At 59.0% G+C, this 24,213-nt stretch overlaps 3 protein-coding genes across 3 annotated transcripts in view; 2 read left to right on the forward strand and 1 right to left on the reverse strand.

Moving 5' to 3' along the window:
- PLCG1 (phospholipase C gamma 1) overlaps positions 1 to 13,429 on the forward strand; it is a 35,942-nt gene extending 22,513 nt beyond the window's left edge. Inside the window, 29 exon segments of the mRNA XM_021688922.2 lie at positions 1,261 to 1,345; positions 1,438 to 1,521; positions 1,754 to 1,788; positions 1,991 to 2,063; positions 2,163 to 2,264; positions 2,488 to 2,606; positions 2,692 to 2,777; positions 2,852 to 2,972; positions 3,411 to 3,579; positions 3,712 to 3,834; positions 3,916 to 4,017; positions 4,098 to 4,285; positions 4,551 to 4,605; positions 4,607 to 4,752; positions 4,834 to 4,953; positions 5,043 to 5,223; positions 6,149 to 6,226; positions 6,873 to 6,976; positions 7,156 to 7,252; positions 7,454 to 7,523; positions 8,008 to 8,165; positions 9,481 to 9,577; positions 9,720 to 9,944; positions 10,024 to 10,172; positions 11,026 to 11,140; positions 11,253 to 11,414; positions 11,532 to 11,620; positions 11,717 to 11,898; positions 12,078 to 13,429. Coding sequence (XP_021544597.2) covers positions 1,261 to 1,345; positions 1,438 to 1,521; positions 1,754 to 1,788; positions 1,991 to 2,063; positions 2,163 to 2,264; positions 2,488 to 2,606; positions 2,692 to 2,777; positions 2,852 to 2,972; positions 3,411 to 3,579; positions 3,712 to 3,834; positions 3,916 to 4,017; positions 4,098 to 4,285; positions 4,551 to 4,605; positions 4,607 to 4,752; positions 4,834 to 4,953; positions 5,043 to 5,223; positions 6,149 to 6,226; positions 6,873 to 6,976; positions 7,156 to 7,252; positions 7,454 to 7,523; positions 8,008 to 8,165; positions 9,481 to 9,577; positions 9,720 to 9,944; positions 10,024 to 10,172; positions 11,026 to 11,140; positions 11,253 to 11,414; positions 11,532 to 11,620; positions 11,717 to 11,898; positions 12,078 to 12,120 — 3,358 coding nt within the window. The 3' untranslated portion in view covers positions 12,121 to 13,429.
- LOC123326034 lies at positions 12,303 to 13,986 on the forward strand. Its single transcript, XM_044919043.1, has 2 exons — positions 12,303 to 12,332; positions 12,496 to 13,986. The coding sequence occupies exons 1-2, from the start codon at positions 12,303 to 12,305 to the stop codon at positions 13,468 to 13,470; spliced, it is 1,005 nt and encodes a 334-aa protein (XP_044774978.1). The 3' UTR covers positions 13,471 to 13,986.
- A 10,081-nt stretch (positions 13,987 to 24,067) lies between these two features.
- ZHX3 (zinc fingers and homeoboxes 3) overlaps positions 24,068 to 24,213 on the reverse strand; it is a 123,768-nt gene continuing 123,622 nt past the window's right edge. Inside the window, exon 4 of the mRNA XM_021688967.2 lies at positions 24,068 to 24,095. Within this exon, the coding sequence (XP_021544642.1) occupies positions 24,085 to 24,095 (11 nt within the window). The 3' untranslated portion in view covers positions 24,068 to 24,084. The remainder of the gene's footprint in view (positions 24,096 to 24,213) is intronic.

The raw sequence follows: 24,213 nt of genomic DNA on the forward strand, positions 1-24,213 counted from the left end.
GGGAGGTGAGGAGGAGCTAGCCAGGGGAAGTAGCAGCTTGTGAGGTAAGAGAAAAACCTGGAGGGTGGAGTTTTGGAAGTTCGGGGAGGAGGGAGTGGTCAGCTGTGCCAGGCCTCGTCAAGTGTGTTGAAGACAGGTGCCCCTTGGACTTGACAGCACAGAGGTTGTTGGTGACCTTGAGGAGTGGGGAAGGGGGTTCAGGGAAGGAAAGGGAGCATGGATGGCTCCTTCAAGGTGCTGCTATGAGGGAGAGCAGAGAAGGGAGCGGTCGCTGGAGAGGTCAGCAGGGTCAAGACAGGTGTTTTGGTGGGACGGATAATAGCTTGCTTGTAATGCTGATGGCAGAGAGTCAAGAGAGAGTTTGTTGATGCAGCAAGTTTCCCAGCCTGCAAAGCAAGGACCCTGACCACCTTCCTCCTGGGCGCCTGGGGGTCAGATCAGCTGGCACGTGCCAGTAGCAGCCAGGACCACCTAGTACAGGACTGAATCCTGCAAGGGAGTTTTGGTGCTGCCTGCCAGGCTCTTAGGAAGGAGGAGGAGGACGCCCACCCTCCCCTCCCTGACACCAGCCTCCAGGAGAGAAGGCCTCCCTTTCCCCCATCTTTGCCGTCTTTTGCCAGGCTCAGCAGTGTCCCCTAGTCCCACATCCTGGGCAGGGCACCCCTGGAGGGCAGGGACACTTCCCTGTCAGACCCCAGGAGAGTGTCCAGTCACCAGCAGTGGTATTTTGCTGAGCAGGACCCCCTCCGGCCACCCCCTCACCCCCCACCCTGTGCCGGGTGCTGAGACACACACTCCCGGCATTCCAGGGTCACTGGTCAGAAATCCCTGCCGAACTCCCCCCGGGGAGTATGTGAGTCAGCTGTGTGAGGCCTGGAGGCTCAGCAGGGGAAGGGTGTCTCCTGTGTCTGGGTGAGCCAGCAGCGCATAGGATTGCTAGGGGGCCAGAGAGAGGTACAGGCTCGAGTGTTGAGACCTATAGGTTGGCTCCCCTCCCCCATGCCTGACCCACTTCACTGAGCCTGTTCACTCCTTTCTCACTAGAATCATGGCCTTTGTCTTTGCTTAGATGAGGAAACTGAGCCCTAGAGAAAGGAGGGGACTTCCCTTGGTCACCCCAAGGGTTCTGATTTAGCCTCACCTCAGGACTCTAGGCGCCAGGGTAATGTTTACCTGTCCAGCCCCAGGTGGACTCACCCACAAGTCAGAGGTCATGAGAGAGGTTGGGTGAGGCCACTGGGGATGTCCCTGTTCCCTCAGTATATCAGCCAAGGACCTGAAGAACATGCTGTCCCAGGTCAACTACCGGGTCCCCAACATGCGCTTCCTCCGAGAGCGTCTGACGGTAAGCACCTCCTGGGCCACCTGCAGGCAGTGGGCGCAGCCCGGGATCCGCTGGCCGCGGACCTAACCGGAGTCCCGCCCTGTGCCATGTAGGACCTGGAGCAGCGCAGCAGTGACATCACCTATGGGCAGTTTGCTCAGCTGTACCGCAGCCTCATGTACAGCGCCCAGAAGACGGTGCATGAGCCACCTGCCCTCCCACGGCCCCTGCCCCTGCTCTCCCACCCCAGCCCCGGCCCCGCTTGCCTCAGCCCCGCTGCCCCGCTTGAGGGCTTTCGGGTACCATTTCTCCAGCTTTTCTCCTCTGGAGGCCTACCCCTCTCTGTTGCCCCAGCCTTTCTTCCTGAAAGCCCTTTTCCCATGTGGCCTCCCAGGGGCTCTCGCTCTGACCAGCTTCTGTCTCCTGCAGATGGACCTCCCCTTCTTAGAAGCCAGTGCCCTGAGGTTTGGTTTGAAATGGGGTGGTGGGGTTCTTCCCTGGTGACTCCTGGTACAGGTGGGAGGCCGTGGGAGGGAGTGAGCCATACTGGACCCTTTTGGGCAACTGTGCTGGCTGGGAGCTGGGCTCTGCCTTCCAGGGGGCCCCTCGTTGTCTGTGGGCTGTACCAGCCACCCGGCTGCCAGGCGCTCCCCTTCTTTCCCACAGGGCAGGGGAGCGGCCGGAGCTCTGTCGTGTGTCCCTTCCTGAGTTCCAGCAGTTTCTCCTCGAGTACCAGGGGGTACGGCTGGCTTGGACTGGGCCAGGGTGCCTGGCTGAGGGGGGCTGGGCTCGTCACTGGCGGCCTCTCATGTGCACCTCCCCAACCCACCCCCACCAGGAGCTGTGGGCTGTTGACCGGCTTCAGGTGCAGGAGTTCATGCTCAGCTTCCTTCAAGACCCCTTGCGAGAAATTGAAGAACCATACTTCTTCCTGGACGAGGTAAGCCCTACCTTTCACACCCCTCCATCAGAATGAGGGGTGCTGACCAGAACCCTACCTGGGTCCCAGGAGCCAGATTCTCCTTAGGGCTGCCACCTTGTTCCTCCCCACTGTCCACCTTGCCCACCGTGATAGACACTGAGCATCCTTCCTTCCCACCACAGCCGTGCCAGTGGGCTGGGGTAGTGGCTCACTCTTTCCTTTCCTTCCTGTTCCTGGACAGTTTGTTACCTTTCTGTTCTCCAAAGAGAACAGTGTGTGGAACTCGCAGCTGGATGCAGTGTGCCCGGACACCATGAACAACCCTCTCTCCCACTACTGGATCTCTTCCTCCCACAACACGTGAGTGGCTCCCTCAGCCCCACCTGGCCCACCCTTAGGAGGGAGGCAGTCACCCAACCACCCCTGCCTCTCCTTCCCTGTCCAGGTACCTGACCGGGGACCAATTCTCCAGCGAGTCCTCCCTAGAAGCCTACGCTCGCTGCCTGCGAATGGGCTGTCGCTGCATTGAGTGTGCGTGGGGGCCGGGGCTGGGGGAGTAGGTTGGGGGGGGCCACCCTCTTGACTGTGGTCATGTTCCTCCCCAGTGGACTGCTGGGATGGCCCAGATGGGATGCCAGTCATTTACCATGGACACACCCTTACCACCAAGATCAAGTTCTCAGACGTTCTGCACACCATCAAGGAGCATGCCTTCGGGGCCTCAGGGTGGGCGGGGGGGGGGGGGGGGGGAGGAGGAGGGCAAGGGTCAGCTTGGCTCCAGCTCTCTCCTGTGACAGAGGGCCCCCTCCAATGTCCCGTCCCCACTCCCCCTGTTTTTTATCTTTGTCCTTCTTGGCCTCCCCTCCTTTCTTGCTGTTTGCTTGAGCCATTCTTCCTAAGCTACTCCCTGTTTCCTGCACCCTCGGCCCCCCTCTTCATGGGTTCTTCGCTAGCCTGTGGAACAAACTAAAGCTCTACCCATCCTCAAAAAATACTTCCTTTCAGAAGCCAGGGCTAGCATCTTCTCTGGCTAGCTCCCCCCTAGACAGGGCCCTGAGGCCCTTGGTTCCTAACACCTTTTCTGAGGGGCTGTTTGGACTGAGTGAGTGTTGACCCCTCAGAATTGTTAGGTCTCTGTCACTGCACTTGTCCCTTACCCTGCAGGTACCCGGTCATCCTGTCCATCGAGGACCACTGCAGCATTGCCCAGCAGAGAAACATGGCACAGTACTTCAAGAAGGTGCTTGGGGACACACTCCTTACCAAGCCCGTGGACATTGCTGCGGACGGGCTCCCCTCACCCAACCAGCTCAAGAGGAAGATCCTCATCAAGGTAACAGTGCGGGGCTCCACACTTCCCAGCTCCTCTCCCAGGCCATGGCTCTGGCTGGTGGTCTCAGCCTGGGTGAGGAGGTGGGGGCTCTGGGACTGAGCTGGCACTGCCATGTCCTGCCTGCCCCCCTAGCACAAGAAGCTGGCAGAGGGCAGTGCCTACGAAGAGGTGCCTACATCAGTGATGTACTCTGAGAATGATATCAGCAACTCCATCAAGAATGGCATCCTCTACCTGGAAGACCCTGTGAACCACGTGAGGGCCGGGCCAGGCTGAGCATGGGGGGCCCGGTGGGAGGAGGCCTCCATTCATGGGCCCCACTTCGGTCTCTCCCAGGAGTGGTACCCCCACTACTTCGTTCTGACCAGCACCAAGATCTACTACTCTGAAGAGACCAGCAGTGACCAGGGCAATGAGGATGAGGAGGAGCCCAAGGAGGTGAGGGGCCCACCCAGGGCTGGGGGTCGGGCTGGGGTCAGAGTCACCGAGCGTTTTTGCTGTTGCCTTCCCCCCCACAGGCCAGTGGCAGCACGGAGCTGCACTCCAGTGAGAAGTGGTTCCATGGGAAGCTTGGGGCGGGACGGGATGGACGGCACATCGCCGAGCGCCTGCTCACCGAGTATTGCATCGAGACCGGGGCCCCTGACGGCTCCTTCCTTGTGCGGGAGAGCGAGACCTTCGTGGGCGACTACACGCTCTCTTTCTGGTAACCCGCTCCCAGTGCATGTGCTGCACTCCGACGTGCCCCCCCGCCGCCCCGAGACCACCACAGTCTGTAGTTGGTCTCGGTTACAGGCTCTCACACAGAGCACGATCTTCTCACACGCACGCACACACGCGTACCTTTCTGGGTGCTTTGAAGCCCTCCTGCGGGTCTGCCCGGCACCCGAGCTCCTCAGGCGCCTCGCTTGGGCTGGAGAGCAGCATTCTGGGCCACGCCTGCTTCTCACCACCTCCCCATCTGCCCGCAGGAGGAATGGGAAAGTCCAGCACTGCCGGATCCACTCCCGGCAGGACGCTGGGGCCCCCCAAGTTCTTCTTGACAGACAACTTGGTTTTTGACTCGCTCTATGACCTCATCACGCACTACCAGCAGGTGCCCCTGCGCTGCAACGAATTTGAGATGCGCCTCTCAGAGCCTGTCCCGCAGACCAATGCCCACGAGAGCAAAGAGTGAGGGGGGGGGCCAGGGGCCGGGCGGGGGGGCGTGCCCTGAGTGGGGAAGGCCAGGGCTTGACTCCGGTCTGTCCTCAGGTGGTACCACGCTAGCCTGACCAGAGCTCAGGCCGAGCACATGCTGATGCGTGTCCCCCGGGACGGGGCCTTCCTGGTGAGAAAACGGAATGAGCCCAACTCCTACGCCATCTCCTTCCGGTGAGGGGTGTGGCCTCGGGGTGCTCTAGGTGGTGTGGGACTACTCCTGGGTCTGGGCTGCCCTGACCCCGTGTGACTCTTCTGTTAAGGGCCGAGGGCAAGATCAAGCATTGCCGTGTCCAGCAGGAGGGCCAGACGGTGATGCTGGGCAACTCGGAGTTCGACAGCCTCGTGGACCTCATCAGCTACTATGAGAAGCATCCACTGTACCGCAAAATGAAGCTGCGCTATCCCATCAACGAGGAGGCGCTGGAGAAGATTGGCACCGCTGTGAGGGCCCAGTGGTTGAGGGGCGTGGCAGGCAGTGACCCTGGGCTAGCTGCTGGGCAATCGTGGGACAGTCTGTCTGTGTGAGACACAGAAGCCAGGGATATTGTAGGAGCTCCTGGACGGGTCACTGCCCAGCTGGGGGCCATGGCGTAGGTGCCAGGACAGTGTCCTGGAGGGAATGTCATCTACGAGGGTGTGTCTATAAGGATGGCATGTGTTAGGTGAAGAAGTTAGGGGCTGTGAGCTGGGCTGAGGGGTGAGGAGGTCCTGGAGCTCACACAGGGAGCGGTAGGCCCAAGGCCAGAGGCTTACCTGGCTGGGCGTGGACTAGACTGTCACCGGGGCAGAGAAGAGAGTTGGCTACAGAAGTGTGGCTGTGGTGGGAGGAGGCACCAGGGGTAAGACAAGTGAAGTTAGAAGCCTGTGGAAAGGGCTCGGGACTGGAACTGTGGCCTTGGACAAAAGGAAGGCATCTAGGACGGGAGGTTCACTTGAGACTTGTCATCGGCGGGCACGGGTGTCCAGGGAAAGGACCTCACACATTGGGGCCCGGGGCTGGGCTGGTGGATTGGCGTGTGTGGAGCAGCGGCGCCCAGGGGGAGGGAGGGAGCCACTGGGCTAGAAAGTTGAGTGCATGGCCCCTGCGGGACTCCACTGCAGACAGCTCAGCAGCAGTGTGGGCCTTCAGGAACAGAGAACTTTCAAAATGATGGGGTGGGTGTCCAGGGTAAGAATGTGGAGAGAGGGGAGGGCCAGGCCGTGCCCACTGAGGTCTGAGATGCTGGTGGACCCGATGTCCGGGAAGGGGCGGACATGGCCTGGTGAGGCAGGACACATGGGTCTGCCACACTGATCGAGGGGCCCAGGGAAGCCGGTTGCCACTGTCGTCTGGGTGTTAACGTATCCCGTTCCATCCTGTTTCTAGGAGCCTGACTATGGAGCCCTGTATGAGGGACGCAACCCTGGCTTCTACGTGGAGGCAAATCCTATGCCTACTTTCAAGGTACAGCGTCAGGCCTCTGGGCACAGGAAGCAGTGGGGGGTGGGGGGTCCCCAGCTGCTCAGGGCTTACATTGCTCTGCTCAGGGGCCCATCTGTGGTTGTTGTGGAGAAGTGGTGCTTGTGGTTTTCCGAGGCCTGAGAGGTTGTGAGAGATGTGTGGTTTGTGTACGACCACAGCTCTCCCTGGGCCGACCCCCTCCCAGACCTTGCCCCTGGGGGGTCCGCACTGACCCTTCCAGATTGCTCCCCAGGGTAACTCCCCGTTTCCTCCCTGGGCGGCAGCAGGGCAGGGGCAGGCCACACTGTCCAGAAAATTTTGTACTTTTGCTACTGAGTCCCTTACCTTGTGAAGATCTGTCAGAGAGGATCTTCCTCTTTTTGCCTCTTTCTCTAGGGGTAAAGGAGTTGTGCCCTCTCCCTCAGCAGCCAGGGAGCCTGGGAAGGTTCTTTTCTCCCAGGCTGGGGGGGGCCTGGTAGGCCTGGCCTCCAGGAGTCCCCATGGCAGAGGCCCTGGGTCTGTCCTCAGTCGCATCTGTCCTGGAGTTTCCTGTAGGGCCCGTGGTGAGGACTGGAGCTGGGCAGGTTGCCGCGGGTCAGGAGAGGTGAGGAGGGGCTGCCTACTCTAACCGGCGCTCTCCGCCTTGCAGTGTGCGGTCAAAGCCCTCTTTGACTACAAGGCGCAGAGGGAGGACGAGCTGACGTTCACGAAGAGCGCCATCATCCAGAATGTGGAGAAGCAAGACGGCGGCTGGTAAGCCTGGTCCCCGGAGCCAGAGCCCGTGGGGGTGTGGCAGGCCGGGAGGTGGGGGCCCCACACGGGCACCGGCGGTGCTGGCCGCAGCCTGGCTTCCGTGTGGGGCCTTGACAAGGGCTCCCCTCCTTGTGGGAGTTGGGGTGGTTGCCGGGGTAAGCACCATGTGGCTTCCACAGGTGGCGGGGCGACTATGGGGGGAAGAAGCAGCTGTGGTTCCCGTCCAACTACGTGGAGGAGATGGTCAGCCCTGCAGCCCTGGAGCCTGAGAGGGAGGTGAGCGCAGAGCCACAGCGGTGGGACACGCCAGTCCCACACAGTGACGCACAGCCTCCAGCACCTGCGGTCCACACACACCCGTGTGTGTGTGTTGTCATGTGTGCGCTTGTGCGGGCGTCTGTCGCATGCACACAGACCTCCCCCCATGCGTGTGTACAGCGGACGTGCTGACGAGCCCTTGGGCTTTGCCTTCCACAGCACTTGGACGAGAACAGCCCCCTGGGGGACTTGCTCCGGGGGGTCTTGGATGTGCCGGCTTGTCAGATCGGTGAGCCCCCATCCCGTTTTCCAGCTCACCGTTGCTTAGGGTCAGGCTGTCCTTGGTGGCTCTCGGCACGTGCCGAGGGAAGAAGCCAGAGGCTGCCCCCCACCCCGAGCTCTCCCAGTGCTTGGATCCCCCCGCTTGACACCCTGGGCTCCTTGTTCACCTCCAGCTTTGAGCCCTGCCTGCTCACCCGGAGCCAGGCACTGTGGGAGACGCGGATGGCTCGCTGACCTCCGCAGTCCTCATAGGCGGGGTCCCGGGGTGGGGGGGGCAGAGGACCCAGGGGAGACAGACCGGTTTGGAGCCCCGGCCCACCTCTTCCCGGCAGCCCTCGCGTCCTCTGCTGTCACATGGGCCAGGCTGAGCAGCCCTGTCCCCCAGTGATGTGTGGGGAGGACAGGTGGTGAGGGGACACCGAGCCAGTCCCTGGGCTGTGGTGTGGGGGATGCAGAAACGACTTGCCAGCTCTGTCCTCTCGCGCTCGCAGCCATCCGTCCCGAGGGCAAGAACAGCCGGCTCTTCGTCTTCTCCATCAGCATGGCTTCGGTGGCACACTGGTCCCTGGACGTCGCTGCTGACTCCCAGGAGGAGCTGCAGGACTGGGTGAAGAAGATCCGAGAGGTGGCCCAGACGGCAGACGCCAGGGTGAGGGGAGCAGGGGGGCGCAGGGGCAGCCTGTGAGCCTGTTGGGGGCGAGGCCTGTGGCACCAGGCCCCCCCAGGAGCCGGGAGCCAGCCCCGTGGGTCTGCCTGGCGGGCACTTGGAAACACAAGCACAGAGGCCAGAGAAGTCCTGGGCTGGAAGCAGGAGGGACTGGTGGTGTGGAGCGGGAGGAGGGCTTCGCTTTGAAGGTGTGGGTGACAGGAGGAGCCGGGAAGGGCAGGCCAGAGAAGCCAGAAGCAGCCTGGGGCGGGGGGGAGCGGGGGGGTGATGGGGTCTGTGTTGAGGGCTGTGGAGGTACCAACAGGCACGATAAGAACCTGAAAGTGCCCACTGGCTTTGGCAGCAGCGAACAGCCCTAGTGCCACTACCAGGAACCATGGCAGGGTGGTGGCCGGGGTTGGGGGGGGCGTGTGGCGTGGCAAAGGCAGAGCACCTCCGCGGGGCCGGAGCCCGGGCAGGCTTTCATGCCGACTGCTGGAGGAGCCAGCGGGGAGGAGAGAGGCCTCGTCCACTTGAGCCTGGGGCAGCGGAAAGTATTTGTAAGGGTTAAGGGAATTCTGTGGGATGGCCGTTGCCTCCGTGGTTGGTGTGGGCTAGAAGGCTCGAAGGCTACAGGTCTGGCTGCTTTGAAGAACGGGCATTCACGAGTCCCACAGAGAATGGAAGGTGCTGAGGATTTTACTGGCAGACCCGCTGGTTGAGGGGATGGATTCTGGGGTCTGGGCTGAAAGAGGGAGTGAGAATATGAGTGTAGGAGCCCCTGATGGAAGAAAGCGGGCCTCTGGGGGGATGAGGACAGGATGGGGCGCACTTGCTAGTGGCCGTGGTGGGTAGGTGGCTGCACTGGGGTGGGGGGAGCTGAGGTGATGAGGTTCTTAGGCCTGGGAGGTGGGGTAGAGTCACTGGGGCACCGGAGACCGAGCCAGAGGCCTGCGTTCCTACTGAAGTCAGAGGAGGCTGCCTTTTTGCCTAAGGGAGGCGGCGTACCCGATGGTCACAAAGCATCACTGGAGAGCGCAGCCAGCCCCAGGACCCTGAGCTGTCATTGAGACTTGGGTGGTGGTGAGGATCCCACCCTCTGAGAGTCTTGGAGGGCAAGTGTGCCCTTCAGGGCAGAGAAGAGGAGGGACGATTCTGGGCTGGGGCTGGAGGACAGAAGGGCCCTTGTTTACTGTCCGGTGGGGTCTGGAAGATGCAGGGAACAGGGAAGGGCTCGGAGAGCCCCTGCGGTGTGGGTGCGCCCTTCTGTGGGGCGGGGGCTCCACCCTGGGGCTACAGGCTGTGTGTGTGTCACCAGCTCACGGAGGGGAAGATGATGGAGCGCAGGAAGAAGATCGCCCTGGAGCTCTCCGAGCTGGTTGTCTACTGTCGGCCCGTTCCCTTCGATGAAGAGAGTAAGGGCCGAGGCCCCGGCGGGGTGGGTTTGGGTGCCCTCCCGGGCAGGTGGAAGACGGAGGAGCATTTCGTCCCTTTATATGGGGGTTGGGGGAGCCGCCTGGGTGGGCCGGCTCTGTAAGCATTCTCGGTTTGGCCCAGAGATTGGCACGGAACGTGCCTGCTACCGGGACATGTCGTCCTTTCCGGAGACGAAGGCGGAGAAATACGTGAACAAGGCCAAAGGCAAGAAGTTCCTCCAGTACAACCGGCTGCAGCTCTCCCGCATCTACCCCAAGGGCCAGCGGCTGGACTCCTCCAACTACGACCCCTTGCCCATGTGGATCTGCGGCAGTCAGCTCGTGGCCCTCAACTTCCAGACCCCAGGTGAGGAGCTGCCCTTTGGGGCGGGGAGGGGGCTCTGCTGGGCTGTGGGGCTGGAGCCCACCGGAACCGGCTCTTCCAGACAAGCCTATGCAGATGAACCAGGCCCTCTTCATGGCCGGCGGCCACTGCGGCTACGTGCTGCAGCCGAGCACCATGCGGGACGAGGCCTTTGATCCCTTTGACAAGAGCAGCCTCCGAGGTCTGGAGCCATGTGCCATCTGCATTGAGGTGCGTGCTTCAGGGTGGGTGGCGGTTGCTCTGCCGGGGCCCCTTTCCAGAGTCAAGGATAGGGTGTCCGTGTGACGGGTGGGGGGCGCACTGGACTGTTTCTGAGCTGGAGGAAGGCGTGACCGTCCTCAGGCAGGAAGGCAGCTGCTGGCCTCCATTGTGGGGCCAGGCCCAGAGTGGTAAAGGCCCGCTCGGTTGTGAAATCACTGGAGTCAGGCTGTCCACTGAGGGCTCAGCTGCCCCCCAGCTCTGTTTGAGAACCGGCCCTGAGCCACTAGGGGCGGTGGGGGGCAGCCCGTGCTGTGGGCTTCGGGCCGGGTGGGGCTGAGGAGAGCATAGGGCAAGCACATGCTTCTCCCCCGAGAGGAGAGTTCCTCCTTTCCTTGGGGGGATGTCACGTAAAAGATGTCCATGTTAGGGGCGCCTGGGTGGCTCAGTTGGTTAAATGACTGTCTTCGGCTCAGGTCATGATCCTGGAGTCCTGGGATCGAGTCCCGCGTCGGGCTCCCTGCTCAGCAGGGAGTCTGCTTCTCCCTCTGACCCTCCCCCCTCTCGTGCGTTCTCTCTCTGTCTCATTCTCTCTCTCATATAAATAAATAAATAATCTTTGGGGAAAAAAAAAGTCCATGTTAGAACAGACATGGATTTAATGAAGTAGATGCAAAAACTCCCGTGAAAGTGGCGGCTAAAGCAGAGATTTCCAGTGCCACCGCTCCCAGGGCCCTGATGCGGGGAGCCATTTAGTGGGCCGCCTCCTTGGGGCCCAGCAGAGGGCGCACTGCCTACACTGCATAGTGAGGCCTGGGAAGGCACCGAAGGGACCGTCCCTGGCCCATCTTGGCCTGCCTTCCAGGTGCTGGGGGCCCGGCACCTGCCAAAGAACGGCCGAGGCATCGTGTGTCCTTTTGTGGAGATTGAGGTGGCCGGAGCAGAGTATGACAGCGTCAAGCAGAAGACAGAGTTTGTGGGTAGGTCTGCCCTCCCCACTCGCCATGCCCCGAAGGCCCGTCCACACTCCACACCAGCGACTCTTGTCCTCTCGAGGCGGTGGCCTGAGGCCTTTTGCCCTGACTTTCACAGTGGACAATGGACTGAACCCTGTGTGGCCTGCCAAGCCCTTCCACTTCCAGATCAGCAACCCGGAATTCGCCTTTCTGCGCTTTGTGGTGTATGAGGAAGACATGTTCAGTGACCAGAACTTCCTGGCTCAGGCTACCTTCCCAGTGAAAGGCCTGAAGACAGGTGAGGAGCCTTCGTAGAGACAGCGCCTGGGGCCTACCTAGGGGTGTGGGGGCCGCAGGGGGCGGGCCCCCTGCTCGGCTCCCTCCCAGGCTGAGGGCCCGGCCTTCCTCCTCCTAGGATACAGAGCCGTGCCTTTGAAGAACAACTACAGCGAGGACCTGGAGCTGGCCTCCCTGCTCGTCAAGATCGATGTTTTCCCTGCCAAGGTAACCGCAGCGCAGGCGGGGGGCCGGTGGGCTGCAGCCTCACAAGGCCCCCCGGGGGAGGCACTGACCCCACGCGCCCTGCCCTTGTTGAAGCAGGAGAACGGGGACCTCAGTCCCTTCGGTATGTCTCTGCGGGAGCGGGGCTCCGATGCCTCGGGCCAGCTCTTTCACGGCCGGGCCCGGGAAGGTTCCTTCGAAGCCCGCTACCAGCAGCCGTTTGAGGACTTCCGTATCTCCCACGAGCATCTGGCAGACCAGTCTGACAGTCGGGAACGGAGGTGCGGGGATGGAGGGTGGGCGGCATACCGGGGAGATGGGAAGGAGAGCTTGCGGCCCCTTCTGCGTCCTTCTCTTGCTCCTGGGGAGGACTCGCCTTGTCTGGCTTTCCTTGCCTTGGGCTGTCCCACTGGGCTGCGAGGCCCCACTGCCAGTAGGGACGCGCTCTCCTTCCATCCAGGGCCCCACGTCGGACTCGGGTCAACGGAGACAACCGCCTCTAGCCGTTCGCCAGCCCCGTGGAGAGCAGCAGGCGCCGCGTGCCTCGTGGAGCGCCGCGAGCTGGGTTCCTGGGACGCGGCCTGCCGTGGCGGCCGTCCTGGCCCTGAGGCCTGGAGCTGGGTTCCAGCAGTGACTGCTAGACAAACCAAGCCACTGATGAGTTGTAGTACTGTTTGGGGCCTCCATGCCCCAGCTCTGGGTGAAGGCGAAACCCGTACTGTGACTCGAATTAATTAAGCACACACATCTGGTCCTGCCTTCTGGGGGTGGAGCCTTCCGTCCGTGGGGCCAGGACCGTGGCAGTAGCCTCTTGGGGACAGAGGCTGCCTCGGCCCGCTGCACGGGCGGCTCGGAGGAACCACTGACCTTGCCGAGAGAGCCGCAGTAGCCTCGCTGGGCCAGGGAAGCAGCCCCGAGTTTACATCGTCCTGGAGCTTCACAACCCCAGCCAGGAAGGGGTGAGGGTTGCTGGCCGCTGGCCACAGAGCCAGGGCGGGCAGCACAGGACCCGCCTGGAGAGGGGCTCCGCCGGCTCGAGGAAGAGGACACAGCACAAGGGCACGCTGCCTGCGGCCGGGAACACCACCCAGCCCGCAAGATACTTGGGATCGCGTCAGACGCAGCTGCGGCGGGCGGCCCGGGCTGCCGTGGGCCCCCGGGTGAGGGGCCACCTGGAGGATGGCCGGCAGCACCTCAGGACCTTGGGGGGAGGAGGGGGAGGACCCGGACGCCCTGCGCCGCCACGGGCTACACCGCCTGCCTGCTGCCCGAAGCGGGGGGGGGGGGGGCGGTGGGGGGCGGTGGGGGCGCAGCCCAAGGCGGGTGCTCTGGATGCAAACCTGGAGTCGGGACCCGCTCACCGGGGCGCCGGAGTTTGCGGACGTGCTGGCCCAGCCACACCGCCCCTCCTGCCCCACGGTCAGCCGTGGCGCACCTCGCACTCACGGAGGGGCCACGGTCAGGCCGGAGGTCTAACGGCCAGAGCGGCAGACTGGAGGCCTTGGTCGGAGACAGGTGCGGCCCAGAGCGGGGCTTTTCCCCAGTACGTTCAGGAAACTGCCTCCTTCAGGGTGCCCTCCAGCAGGCCAGCCAGGGGACCCCCTTCCCCCCCCACCCGGCCCCCTGCCCCATCCGAGTTCAGACTGAAGACCACTCTCCCTGTTGCAGCAGCAGACCTGGGATCGGAGCCTGCAGACAACACGGCAGGAGGATGCCGAGATGATCCTGAGTGTTCATTAAACCAGTTCAAAGTCCTGTTACTGGGCATCTGTGATGTTGGAAATGGAAATTTTAAAGGTTATTTTTTGCACACCCCGTTTCTCACTATCTTCATTATTTCACATAGGGTATGATTTTCTAGGTCTTCCACTTCTAACCGGAAAGCTGCTTGGTGGGGGTGGGGGAGCAAACTGAGCGAACTTGTCTGCACTGTGGCAGAACTGTTATTTTTATGGATTTTACAGCTCAACTAACAGTGTTACCTTTTCAAGATTTATATATTTATATACTCTTAAGAAAAACCACTGAGCCGTTAAAGCCTTGTTATTACTCGATCCTAATAGTGATTCCGTTTTCTGTAGCTTTTAGGGTAGAAGGTAAATTATTTAACGTTCTATTAAACTTTCCATATCATGGATTGTAAACCGAAGGAAATTATACAAATTTCTGAGAAAATGTATTGGTTTATTTAAACTAGTTCCAAAGTTGTCTTTGCAAGTATGACCTCACAGTCTTGTCCACAGCAAACATATCTATATATGGTTGCCAGCATTTGGCTTATAATTTAAATATTAACAAAAATCTTAAATTTTATTGGAAAAACTTTCCTTCTGAAAAGGACTTAAAAAACATCAGTATTTTTCTTCTCAGTAGGATAGTCACTACATTACCTAGTCCTGCTGCTCCCCTTTGGAGGGAAGCCTTGGGGCAGAGCCTAGGGGGAGGGGAGGGTCTGGCTGCGACCTGCCCTGTCCTCTGGGGACCGGTAAGGCTGTTAGGAATCGGGTAGGTAGGGATGGGAGGAGAAGAAAGAGCAAAGCCTGTTCTGGTGGTCAGGTGGGTTTTGTTTGTTTGAAGGCAAAGACGACTCAGGATGCTTTCCCTTAGGAACGGAAGCGGGTTAAGGAGTTGCCTGCTTTGCGGGGAGCTGCGGGGACAGCTGCTCAGCGGCTGGCTGCTTCTGCCTAGCTAGTGCAGAGATCCCAGAAAGGAGATGGGAAAGGTCGGGAAGGCAGCCCCGCTTTAAAGGACAGAGGCTGGAGTCCCAGCCCGTGGGCACAGAGGCACCTCGCGGCGCAGCCAGCACTCAGCACACGCAAGCCTGCTGCCCGCATCTGGGCTTGGGGTGGGCCATTTGCTAGTTGTGCTGGCCTCTTAAGATCGGCCTGCCAAATAAAGCAGCCCCGGGTCCCTTGTTGGGTTCTTGCGGGGGTGCTCAGGAGAGCCGGTTGTCTGGAGACTTGTTAACTGTGGACCATTTGTTGGGTGGTTATTGTGCCGTGGAGGCGGTGGCAGGGGGGCGGGGGGTTGCACAACTTCCAGGTCAAGCAGATCTCCCCTCTGGGCTCCGAGGTGGGGTGAGGCTGCCCTCTTCTCCAGCTCGTCTGCAGAGGGTATGGCAGGGTCAAGTGTGGCCACTGGCCTGTGAGGGAGCCCGGGTTTCTGTGGCCTGCCAGCCCTGGTGGTGAGTGGGAGGCCACCCAAGTCCCCTCCCAGCCCACAGAAGCCTCTCCTTTCAAAAACAACGCAGCATTCAGAAGTAGGGTGAAAAGGCTTCAATAGCCTGCAACCCAATCTCTGTGCCCAGACCTGGTTGAAAAGGCCGTGCCCTTACCTTCCCCGTGGTCTATGCCGGTGTAGATCAGAAATGACGCACATACACAGTTGCCTGCCTGGTGGATGGGTGGGGACAGGCCTAAAAAGCCAGCCCAGGGAGCCTGAAAAGATCTGTCACTGAAAAGATGCAGGTTAAGTATAATCGGTTCTTAAAATGGTAATGAGTATACACCTGGTGTGATAATTCACAGACCACACAAAGCGTGGAGAGACCAAGATTTTTAAGTCAAGTCCAAGGCTGATGAAGAGTTACAGGTGCCAAGCATCCCTTTCCTGTATGACAAGTCAGACCACAGAGACCTAACAACAGTTCCCAAGTTTACAGGTTGGGGGCCAGTCCTGGCTCACTGTATGTCCCTCTGAGCACCATCCACTTGGAGAACTGGGATCAGTTTAGAATATTTCTTCTTATCCACTGAGACGGTTTGACAGCTGGTATCAGAGCACCTATTGCTCAGGTTCTTGCTGGCCCCCTGGCTTTCTTCTAGAGCTGCTCTGATCTACTCAGAGAGGACAGTCCTTTTCCCACAGACAAGGTGGCGGGTGCGAGTTAACCTGGACTTCCCTGAGCCATGTTTTCCCGTTCCAGAGTCCCGTGGCCAGGTGAGAGCTTTTCTAATCTATGGAGGAAGAGGTTCCGTGCGGGTCTTTCAGTTAGGGGCCGCCTGTCATCATGGCCCAGGCTTGGCTTGTTGGTGTTGACCATTGTTAATCAGAACGTACGTTCAATCATTTACTGAACCAAGTGTCTTGGAGTGTGACTCGGGGAGAGACAGCTCTGAAGTCCTTGCAGCGGCTTCCTACCTGAGGCCTGCCTGTCCCCCACCCCACCCCCTTCCCCTGCGACACTGCCTTTGCCTTTCGTCGCCAATGTCTTGATCTTTCATCCTAGCAGAAAACACGACAACCCTCAGTAATGCAAATGCACAGATCAGTTTCACCTCCGCTTCCTCCAGGCCGATCTGACCTCACTGACTGCCCCGGGAGGCCCCACAAGCAGGTGGGGTGAAGGGAGACCCTCACTCAAGCCTGAAGGTTTGGGCCTGTGGTGGGTAGTTACCTCACCGTGTGATCAGGCTCTGTGTCTGCCGTGGGGCGGCTTGGGCTGGCACTGCCTCCCACCCACTGGGTCAGGCATCACCTGGGAAGCTTCTGAGAAATACCAGTGCCCGGAGCCCTAACGGCTCTGCCAGCCCTGGTGGTGAGTGGGAGGTGCCCAGGTGAACCGAATGAGTGGTCAGGGTTGAGACCCACCAGTTTGGGCAGAGGACACCCAAAAAAACAGGGCCAGGGAGAGGAAGTCCATGGAACCAGGGGCAAAGACAAGCAGTGGATGGCTCCCTGCAGGGTCCCCTCTCCCGCGGTCTCCCAACAGGAACTACTCCTGGCTGGCTGGCAGAGCAGGGACAAGGGGACTGCGCCCCCAGTGGCAGGCCTGGACTTCTCGGCCAGCGGACGCATGCGCACAGCACTACCTGCGAGGCCGGTGGCTGACACCCCTGCAGAGAGAGCAGTCAGGCCGAGCACCCCCCTCTCTCGAGGCTGCCTTGTGAGAAGGCAGGAGCAGTTTCTGACCCCAGCCGAGGGCCAGTGCCATTCACGAGGATCTGTGGCCATGAGCAGAGGACACAAGGCCCCCCTCCTGACCAGGCACGTGCTGAACAACACCTGAAGGCTGGGGCTGGTTCAAAACTCACTCGTCTTTCCATTTGAGCCCATCAGCTCCCACCATTGCTGTTCTTTTGAAGGGAGAAACCACTACAAGCAGTATCCGATTATCCCACCAAACTAGTTCATGGAACAAAATAAGGTCCTGCCTCACATTTCAGTTCAAGAGCTCAAGCCCGGTCTCAGCCTGAGAATCCTCCTCACTGGGTCGTTCCTCTGAGAACCCCAGGGGACTTATGCCCAGGAGTCAGGCAGGCCTTCTGTTTCCTGCGTGGAGGCCACCGCAGCTGCCCCATGGAAGCTCACGGCAACCCCCTGCTGACTTCTACTGCCAACTCTGTCCACAGCTGTGTCCCAAGAAACCACCGCCTGAGTCTGCACCCACCCTGGGGGTTCGGCTGGTTGGCTTCCGGGCTCCACACCAGGTTGGTCCAGCTCCCAAGGACTTGCTTTACATTTGACACAAAGCCGCTCTCCCAAGGCTTAAGTTGGCCTCCAGAACGGCCAAGCCAGGGACAGGCCCTGGTGTCCACCTGGGACGAGAACTGCCTTGGTATGTCTCTGCCCCAGGTGATATTTGTGGGCTCCCTTTTTCCTGTCACAGGCCCTCAGGGTCACCCCCAACAAGATGCAATTGCTCTGAATCTTAGAAATGAGGCTTTTAACGTTCCTTCGAGGCTCCTGGGTTCTTACGCATATTCGCCAGCCCCTCCTTAGCGAACAGGACAAGCTCTGCTTCTGAGTACTCTTCTCATGGGGCAAAAGGGGGAAAGAAAAGGACTTGCCAGCATCCTCTTACCAGACACCTGAGGACTCCAGGTCTGACTCCTCTGCCCTTGTCTGTGGAGTGTAATTCCTAAAAACATCACGGTTCCATCACATAGAAGCCAGTCCCGTGGACCCAGCAGTGGAACTTTTCCTGAAGTGGGCCAAGGGGAATGGCCTTGCTCATCCATCCACGTTTAAGGTTCGGGCTTGCCCACTAAATAAATCCGCAGATGTGAAGTGTTTTTAGTTTTTCGGGATCCCCCACAAAATAAAGTCCGCAGATGTGAAATGTATTTATGTTTTTATTTAGGAACAATCAAAAGATTTGAAGTACCATTTCGGCCCATATCAAATTGTATAAGCAGTTTGGCCCTGCTCCCTCATCCAAATCCACAGATACAAAATCTAGGAAATGTGCAATTTGCATTTTAGAAATAGCAGCATCCCCACAGGGGACCTCATTAGGCCTGGAGACTCAGCCCAGAGAGGGCAGCCCACTCCACCGCCTCGGCACAGCCACGGTCCAAAGGCAAGTTACATCTTTCTGTTAAAAACACTTACTCCTGGGGCGCCTGGGTGGCTCAGTTGGTTAAGCGACTGCCTTCGGCTCAGGTCATGATCCTGGAGTCCCGGGATCGAGTCCCGCATCGGGGTCCCTGCTCGGCAGGGAGTCTGCTTCTCCCTCTCCCACTCCCCGTTTGTGTTCCCTCTCTCGCTGTGTCTTTCTCTGTCAAATAAATAAAATCTTAAAAAAAAAAAAAAAAAAAAACACTTACTCCTGGGTAAAGAATTCCCATTCCACCCAGGCCTGACCCACAGAGTATGCCCCTCAGTTTGGTCTCACACCTGGCGGCCGCAGGGGGTAGGGACCCTCTTGTATAGTTCGGTAAAGTCTCCATTTGCCTCTGGACAAACAGGGCAGTTGCCTCTTAGCACCAAGATGATCCTGTCTTTCCAGCGTCTCTGGGAGAGAGGCGGCGCCCCAGGCAAACTGCTCGCCAGCCATTCCCGGCCCTCCCGTGGCCCCGAAGACTAGAAGGTTAGCCGGGGGGGGGGGAAGAAAACCAGCAGGAATCAGGCCCGTCAGGAAGGACCCTGCAGCTGTGACAACCTCCCTGACATCCACAAACACTGTGCTCAGTAAACTTTCAATGAACAATGGCCGGCAGGGGAGAGAGGAAGGTTGGCGTGTTTTTTCTGTGGTAACAATTATGGCACAGTCCGGTCCTCCTGACACAGCTCAATGACGCACCTGCCCAGAAGCGCCGCAGGAACTCCTCTGCACGGGACGCCCCTTGTCCCCTGGCGCTCACCCGGCCTCACTGGGTGCCCACTGACCGTGCTGCGTCCCTCCCCTGCCAGCCAGCACCCGTCAGCCTGGGGCTCCCGCCCGGCCAGCGTTTCAAGCAAACTGCCAGAATGAGACCTCTGTATGGGCACGAACCAAGGATGAGTGACAATTTCTCTTGAAACACCAATTACAGAAGAGCTACCACGGGGGTAGACTGTTACCCTCCACCAGTGGATCTACTCTGCGGTTTGACCCTCGGGAAAGACCACACACTGGCAGCTTTCTGTATTCAGTGACTCCGAACAGCCTCTACCCTGGACAATTCACCTTCGGCTCCAGTCGAAGACTCGAAAGACTTCTAAATCACCCACTTATCGTGGAAAGGAAGAGCAGTTACGGAGCATTAGCCAAGAAAAGCCACTAACACTCAAGTGCCCAGTGTGCACAAGGCACAGCCCGGCTCCGGAAGAAGAGGCACCGATGGCAAGTCACCACTCAGACTCTCAGGCACCCTGGCTTGCCACCTGCCCCCCAGTGGACAGCAGGAAAGACACCCAGCAGAAGAGAAGACGACCACCACCTCTGCAAAGCCCTGCTCGCTGTGCTCACCTCTCCCTCTGGCTCTGGCCTGAGCAGCCACGAGGGCCAGGGTCTGAGGGCTGCGGAAGCCTCGGGGCTGGGGACGGCAAAGCGGGAGCCACGTGTTCTCTGTGGATCCTGACAGTCCTGCCGACCACAAGATAGGGCTTATAAAAATCACGGCCGCAGGGGCTTGCTGCCACCGTGTCCGTGTGGTGACCGGGGCCTGCCGGTCCATGCCAGACACCGGGGTTTCCGCCCCTGCTCTGGACTTCGGCAGATACAATGGCTGCTTCCTGCCGGCTCCAGGCTGTCAGGTCTCGAGTCTGGTGAAGGACTGGGACCCCGTTCAAAGGAGTGGCCAGATTAGTGGCCAGTCTTGACGAGTGCACTCAGGACTGAAAGACAGACACCCCTAGGACCAAATGCTCTGAGCCCTTTACCTCACTCCCACGTGCCCTTGCTGGGTCAGCTCAGAGAACCCCCTTCCCAGGACGACCTGGTGCCAGGAACACCACATAGACTGGGGCAGAAACAAACTCCATCCGAGGCCTCTCTGTTGCATCTGGACACAGAGCTGGGCTGGGCGGCCAGCCAAGCAGCACCCACGGTCGTCACTTCCACGGTCACTCGGCCCAAATCAAAACTCGTCACTGATCAGAAGTTGCCTCCGGCCTCCTCAGCCCTGGTGTTGCACCGCTTGGCTGTTAGAAATGGCCAGAGAAACAGCATGATGGCTCCCTCAGACTGAAGCCGGGCTGGGGGCGGGGACCATTCAGAAGGCTCGGGCTCCCCACTCCCTGCTTTCTCAGGGCAGGTGCTCCCCCAGCCACGCAGAGATGGCCCCCGAGGTCTGGGCAGGAAGGCTGGGCGGGCCTGGGCTCCTCAGGAAAGAGAACAAAGGAAGCTGTGTCCAGAGCCCTGGAGACGGGGCTCCAGACGGGAGCGAGAAGAGCCCAGCCTGTTAGCCTCCCGGCCCAGGCAGCTGCTGGCTCTGGCCTGGAAGTTCATTCGGTGGATCCTTACCCATCTGCAGGGTCTTCTCCAGCATCTGAGCTTTGCACATCGATGGGATAAAGGAAAATTTAAACTTAATACAAAAGGTGTGGGTCAAACCAATAACCTGCCCCAGATAAACTCTGAGCAAGGAAAAAGGGGGAAAAATTAGAAAAAGCCCAAATCCAGGTTTGGTTTGGTTTGACGCTTTCTTCTTGGCCGGTTCTCCTCTCCTACAAAGCGCCTTTATCCACTGGGGCTGTGAGGTTTACACCAACAAAGCTGCCCCAATGGCAAAGGGCTTACAGGAGGGAGACCAGGCTGCCCAGCCGGGAGCCGCGGGGGGAGGTGCAGAGGGCGCGGGCACCCAGCCTCCATGGAAGGCAGCCTGGCACAGATGTCCCAGAGCCAGAGGGGACAGGGAGGGGACACAGGACCTGTCACTGGGCCACCCACTGAGCAGGATGAAGAGCCACATCTCTGCCTGGAAAACACGCTGAAACTTCCTCGTGGGACAGCCTCCCACAGCCAGCAGGGACGCCGCCATCCATGCACGTGGGAGCCCACAAGCTACGGGCCAACACTGCCCAGCTCCCACACCCGTGCTTCTGGAGAACAGGGAGCAGAGCCTCCGGTCGAGGCTCTGGTCCACCGGGACAGCTGCCAGTCACTCGGCCAGGCCAGGCCAGGAGCCCTAAGTCACATGGCGCTACCAAACCCCAAATGCCAACAGGGCCATCCAACCAGGGTGCTCTATTTCAGGAACCTGAGACTCCTGAAAATGAGAACTCTCCTCTCAAATCAAAAAGCTCCTTCATAGTCAAGAATTAAAAGAAGTAATCAAAATATGCAAGGTATATGTATCATAAATCCAGCTTTCCTTTATCAGAATGATGATCTGGTTTCAACTATTACAACTGAATCTACAACCCCATGTAAAAAATAGAATAAACCAAACATGTGCCTGACATAGGCGACAAGAAACACTGAAATATTTTACGATCTCTGACAAGTCCAAGTGCATACAGAGAAGAGGGGAAAGATGAGTCACCTTATACATGAGGCTTTCCTTCAGGAGAGACTAACCCCACCTCTCAACTCTGCAGCCCAGCGACCTGCTGCAGGCAACAGCCCAGACACCCTTTGAGGGCGTGCAAAACCACGGTGATCTGTCTTGTGACAGGACACGGGCCGGACTGCCGCGGAGCCACGCCCCCACACATTCCGGGCCGGGGTGGGTCTCTGTGCCAGGTTAGCTGTGTTCCCCAAGCACCCAGAGCCCTGGGCACTGGCTCAATGACCCAGTTGTCTCTCTCGCCATCACCTCGAACCGTGGTTCTTGTGAGCGTGAGGCTTCAACCCCACTATTCGCTCCGGTCCACGACCGGAGACTGGTCCAAGTTGAGGAGGAGGGACTCTCTAGTCTGCTGGGGTCCTTACCTGGGCAGTCTTGCCTTTTGTGGGCAGGGCTAACAGATGTGAGGAAAACATGCCCAGGCGGGCAGGCCTGTAGCTTCTCCACCTTCTAAAGACAGGCTGGGCCGAGGCTGGGTCGTTATGTCCTGCGTGAACTTGTCCACCATGTAATTTATTTTTTGTGTTGCTGTTTGGGTTGTAAATGAAATATGAATACAAATTAAATAACCAAGAAAATCCTCTCTAAAGCCCTTTGGCCAGTGCGGGGCTCTGGGAGTGAGGCTGGCAGGCTGGTGTCTCCCACACTCAGTTGGTTTCCGGCCGGGCCGCCTCGGCTGCGCCCTGGGTACCAGCATTCCCTCCAACACAAGACTCCCTTCCCCAACAGCTCGCGGTGGCGAGCTTCCTCAGGTGCATACCTCAGGTGGACATTTTCTTAGTAAAGTATCAAATGACTATCTGTACTGTATCTACGTGTATATATAAATTAACCTGCATGTACACAAACCCTAAAGGAAAAATTCCAGGTGTCTGTTCTCTGAAGGAAGGCAATCACCGCTGGCAATTCTGCCACGAGGTCTTTGGGGCTAAACAGCTTCACACTCAAATGGAAAGGACACAAACACAGGGCGCAGAACTTGCCAAGTACTCACACGTCACGTTTCAAACTACTCAGAGGTGGTCCCTACTGGGTCTGGGAGAGCAGAAGACACTTTAGAAGAACAGGGGTTCAAGAGCTTTTGGGTTCCAGAGAAAGCCCTCTCCTGGAAGGCAGAAGTTGCCACCACCATCTTTGCCCTTGGAGCCAAGCCAGCAAGGTGCCCCACCCAGTTCATTTCCTGGGTGGGGTTGGGGAGAAGGACAGCGCCCACCCAACCACCAGTCTGTCGTGCCCGAAGCCCCTGCCCTCTCTCTGGGGCTGCCTCGTGCTGCTCCCCCAGCCTGGGCCCAGAAGGAGCATGCTCACAAGGCCTTGGTGCCTGGGGAAGCAGGTGGTCTCCAGGAGGTGAGCGGAGCTGCTGGGGACATGATGACTTCTGCCTGCCCCACTTTCACCTGCTGCTCTCAGAACAGCCAGTTTTGGGGGAAATAGGGATTTACCAAGTAGTACAGCTTTGTAAGCAAGTTTCCCAGTGTTTCAAAAGCACCTTTTCCCGTGATTTTTCTCAATTAAAAAAAAAAAAATGGTATGAGGATTAGACTAAAGTAGACAGAGATCTTGTTTCCAAATCTGGGGATATAAATGCAGAACTTAAGAAACATCCTCACAAGGGCCTGTCCGGCGATGCCCAGCACCCAGCCAGGCCCTCGGCACGGGGGCCATGAGCACTCTGGGTGCCCGGCCAGGAACCCCCATCTGCAGGTCTCTGTGCCGAGGACCACCCCAGCTCTGATCACTCCTGGCTCCCCAGATCCCAGAGCGTTCGCTCTTACTCCCGGCTGCTGGAGTCTTCCTTCCCAGACCACTGGCGGCCTTGAAGGGAGCGTGGGTAGGGCTCCGAAGACCACAGCAGCCAAAGCCACATGCTGGGGCCGTGTACTTCTACGTTCAGCCCTGCGCGTTCCTTTTCTCAATTTTCCTCTCACTCTCAAAACATCTAGATTGAAAAACAACAACAAAAACGTGGGCACATCGGTCAGTACATCAGGCTTAACAACAAATACTTCTTGAAGTTGACCCGATAACTGAAAAGTTCTGGTCCGTGATTCAAACTCCCACGAGCAAGCAGGATGGCTGGAACCACTTAAGAGCTTGGTGAGCAAACACTATCAGGTGAGCAGTCCATTTCCAGACTGCAGGCGGGCGCCGGGCCGATTTGCCCCCAGGCCAGGGCAAGGCGGGCAGGCCCCAGTGTGGCTGCCCCGGGGGCAGCTGCCTCGGCAAACGTACTGCCTTCCCCGAGGAGCGGAGGGTGGGGGGTCGCTAGGGCTTCAGCCCCAGGTCCGCGCGTGCTGGGGACACGTGGCCCCCGTGATCCCCAGAGAACAGACACAGGGCATTTTCAGAGATGATGTAAGACAATGTGCTGCTGGCTAACCAAAGTTCCTATGTAATGAAAGTGTTTATGATCTGACGTTTTATTAAATGTGTATAGGCGGATTTATAGGTTAAAAACTTGATTCCGTGTCTATGAATATGAAATCTGAACTATTTTATCCACTGGAAGGCAAAGGAAAGGTCCTACATGGCGGGAGGAAGAACTGACAAGCACTCGACTCTCCCTGCTGGCGCGCTCGGTGGGGGCAGGCCGGCGGTGGCGGCGAGGCCTCCAGAAGCTCTCGTGCGTGCCCGGCCGGCGGCGGCGGCAGCGAGCATGGGAACAGCACGTGGCAGCGGAGAGTCGGGTTGAGCCCCTCCACGTGGCAGGCGGCATCCCGGACTGGCCAGTCCTTCGAAGTAATCTGTTCAAATTCAGTCTGTTTCTGAGGAGAAAACACAGGCCTGTCACCTCCACGTCAGCCGCCACTCCTGTACAGCACTCCCCCGGCAGCCCAGTCCTCGCCACACCAGGGGGGTAGCACTGGCTCTGGGGCCCTGTTA

This window comes from Neomonachus schauinslandi, chromosome 10 (genome assembly GCF_002201575.2).
Source record: "Neomonachus schauinslandi chromosome 10, ASM220157v2, whole genome shotgun sequence".
Classification (NCBI taxonomy): Eukaryota; Metazoa; Chordata; class Mammalia; order Carnivora; family Phocidae; genus Neomonachus; species Neomonachus schauinslandi.

Bases quoted from the DNA above. Each gene is read 5' to 3' on its own strand.
- LOC123326034 (XM_044919043.1), top strand. From the start codon at position 12,303: ATGCCCCAGCTCTGGGTGAAGGCGAAACCC. The intron at 12,333-12,495 runs GTACTGTGACTC...CCTTGCCGAGAG, and splicing joins TCTGGGTGAAGGCGAAACCC to AGCCGCAGTAGCCTCGCTGG.